Raw genomic sequence first — 2,984 nt, 5'->3', positions numbered from 1 at the left:
TTCGACAAGGATCTGTGATCTTATCCACAAACTATACAAGTACAAAGAATGAAACCATCCCTAGTCCAAAAGCTTCCATTCTAATGACGAAGATCACAAATACATATAAAAATGTGAATAGGGTAAACTTAAATTTAATTCATCAAATAGATACAAAGAAGTTAAATAGGTATAGTCTAGGAGGGAGGGCAGTCAGTCAATAAATATTAAGTGCCTAAAAGCAAAAAAGGAACTCCGTCTAATAGGAAGATAACACGCAAATAATTATGCATGGTCAAGATATATACTAGGTAAATTGGAGAGGATCGGCAGAGAAAAGGTGCTAGAATTAAGAAGAATCAGGAATCCCGGGGTTTGGTTGGGGATCAGAAAAGTCTCCATGAAGAAAAGAGTGCAGATCTCAAACTTTGTGCTTCAGTATGGTGTTCTCCAAACTTTTTTTGATCACGTATCCCTCCTTACCAGTATTCCTCACCACCCCCTGTGGGTATGCTGGAGTGGATGAGGTAGGATTTTCTTATTAGGGGGCAGCTAGGTGGCACAGTAGATAAAGCACCGGCCTTGGATTCGGGACCTGAGTTCAAATCTGGCCTCAGACACTTGACACTTACTAGCTGTGTGACCCTGGGCAAGTCACTTAACCCTTATTGCCCTGCAAAAAAAAAAAAAAAAAAAGGAAGAAAAAGATTTTCTTATTGGTTTGTGTGCAACTGCCGCTGTGGGGATGAGGTTGAAGAGGGATGGCTATGAAACTGCACAGCTTCAGGACAGGATGGAATAGAGGATTGTTGGGTTATAGTAGGTGAAGGATAGGTGTGACTGTATTGGAGACAAGCTTCATTATTGGTCCATTTTCCCACATTTCAACTGATTGATCTTAACCACCTAGGATCAAGATCACAGCTCCCTTGGGATCATGCCACAGACAGCCAGAAGGTCCCAGCCTCAACTTTGGAGGCCACTGCTATATTAGGCTCTAATAATATGGTATAACTGAAAAGAATTCATCATCCATCCCTTTGGTGATATATTTCTTTCACCTTCACTAAGTCATTGAAATTCAAAATGGATGAAGGGATAAGAAGCAACAACTTTTTAAGAGTGTAAAGGAGGGGGGCAGGTAGCTTGATTTTGGATTAAGTGGATAAAGCACTGGCCCTGGATTCAGGAGGACCTGAGTTCAAATCCAGCCTCAGACACTTGACACTTGCTAGCTTTGTGACCCTGGGCAAGTCACTTGACCTCCATTGCCCTGCCAAAAAAAAAAAAAAAAGAATGTAAAGGGGTCCCAAAGCCAGAAAGTTTGAAAATCACTGCTATAACTTTGTCTTTTGGTCAAAACAAATGAGGCCCTGTGATACTGAAAGCATTTACAGATGTGACCAGTGTTTTTAAGGAATCATGGAGAACAGAAGATATGTAAGAAGATTGGAGATGAGCAGAATCCTTATTTCCAGAAAGGAAAAGATGATTTCCACAAACTATAGTCCAGTGCAATAAATCCCTAGAGAAATTCTCAAGCAAATGTTTAAAACGAAGGGATTATGGGCACTTTAGAAGCAGAGAAGTGATTACTAGAATCCTCCTTCAGACAAGGTCCTAGTCTTTGGTCCAAGAAGGGCATGTTTATTTGTCCATTCTAGGAGAAAAACAAACTTCTCCAGGTCTCTACAGATCTGGGTGGACTTTAAGGAATTTGGAAGATAGTTGATCAACACACTGGGGATGGGAAACTAGAGCTGACCGAATTTGGAGTACTTTTCACCCATCTTCCTCCTGATTTAAAAAAATAATTATATTGCTGTTTTCTGTTTCTTACATCACCATAGTATCCCATATATGCTCCTCTTCCCTAAGGTTTTTGGTTTTTTAGAGGGGGAAACATCAATATAACTGATCAATACATTGAGAAAATCTGAAAACATGTACAATGTGTAACACCTGTGGACCTCCCACTTCCACCAAGGGGTGGTTTGCCTCCTTGAATTTTAAAGTCTTGAACCCTCATCCTTATCTACCAGTAGAATGAATAACACAAGAAGAAACGGGACTAGATTATTAACTCTTTGCGGATGTTCTTCTCTTCTTTTCATTCTCTAGCATGATTAACATAAGATATAATAACATAAAATGTAATATCTTATGGAATTTTGTTACTATAATAATGATAACATAAGCTTTTTTTTCTCGCTTCCCGGCCATCTTGGCGGCAGGTCTCTGGCTGAGGGTCCTCCCGCACCGCAGGCAGGAAGATGGTGGCCTCAAAGAAGACGAAAAAGTCGCTGGAGTCCATCAACTCGAGGCTCCAGCTGGTGATGAAAAGCGGCAAATACGTGCTAGGCTACAAACAGACCCTGAAAATGATCAGACAAGGCAAAGCCAAACTGGTCATCTTGGCCAACAACTGCCCAGCCTTGAGGAAATCAGAGATTGAATATTACGCTATGTTGGCCAAAACTGGCGTACATCACTACAGTGGCAACAACATTGAATTGGGTACAGCATGTGGGAAGTACTACAGAGTTTGTACACTGGCTATCATTGATCCAGGTGATTCTGATATCATTAGAAGCATGCCAGAACAGACCAGTGAAAAGTAAACTGTACAAAAGCATTCTTTAATAAACTGGCCAAAGCTTGTTTTAAAAAATAATAATAATAATGATAACATAAGACATAATAAGCACTTGATAAACATTCGTTGGATGGATAAATAACGAAAAATATCAAACATGAATTCTAGTCTATCAAATCTTCCAAGTATGCTACCTCAGAAATCTACTATATTTACACACATAATTTCCTCCTTTTACTCTTAACATATTCAAAGTAAAACTAATAATAAGATTATAGAAGCATAAAACCCTAGATCTTTAAATCCTCAGTAGCATTCATTAATTTTGGGGATTCTCATCCTCAGTTACTAAAGAACCATGATTCAATCAGTCACACAGCTTTCAGTGTCAAAGTTAATGGAAAGTGAT

At 39.3% G+C, this 2,984-nt stretch overlaps 1 protein-coding gene across 1 annotated transcript; it reads left to right on the top strand.

Moving 5' to 3' along the window:
• Positions 1-2,185: 2,185 nt before the first annotated feature.
• LOC122731220 (60S ribosomal protein L30-like) lies at positions 2,186-2,650 on the top strand. The gene has a single exon (XM_043971198.1). The coding sequence runs from the start codon at positions 2,253-2,255 to the stop codon at positions 2,598-2,600; it is 348 nt and encodes a 115-aa protein (XP_043827133.1). The 5' UTR covers positions 2,186-2,252; the 3' UTR covers positions 2,601-2,650.
• Positions 2,651-2,984: the final 334 nt, after the last annotated feature.

Source organism: Dromiciops gliroides, chromosome 6 (genome assembly GCF_019393635.1).
Source record: "Dromiciops gliroides isolate mDroGli1 chromosome 6, mDroGli1.pri, whole genome shotgun sequence".
Lineage (NCBI taxonomy): Eukaryota > Metazoa > Chordata > Mammalia > Microbiotheria > Microbiotheriidae > Dromiciops > Dromiciops gliroides.
This window is presented reverse-complemented; position numbering and strand designations above follow the sequence as displayed.

Coding starts and splice junctions, on each gene's coding strand:
- LOC122731220 (XM_043971198.1), top strand. CDS start 2,253: ATGGTGGCCTCAAAGAAGACGAAAAAGTCGCTGGAGTCCATCAACTCG.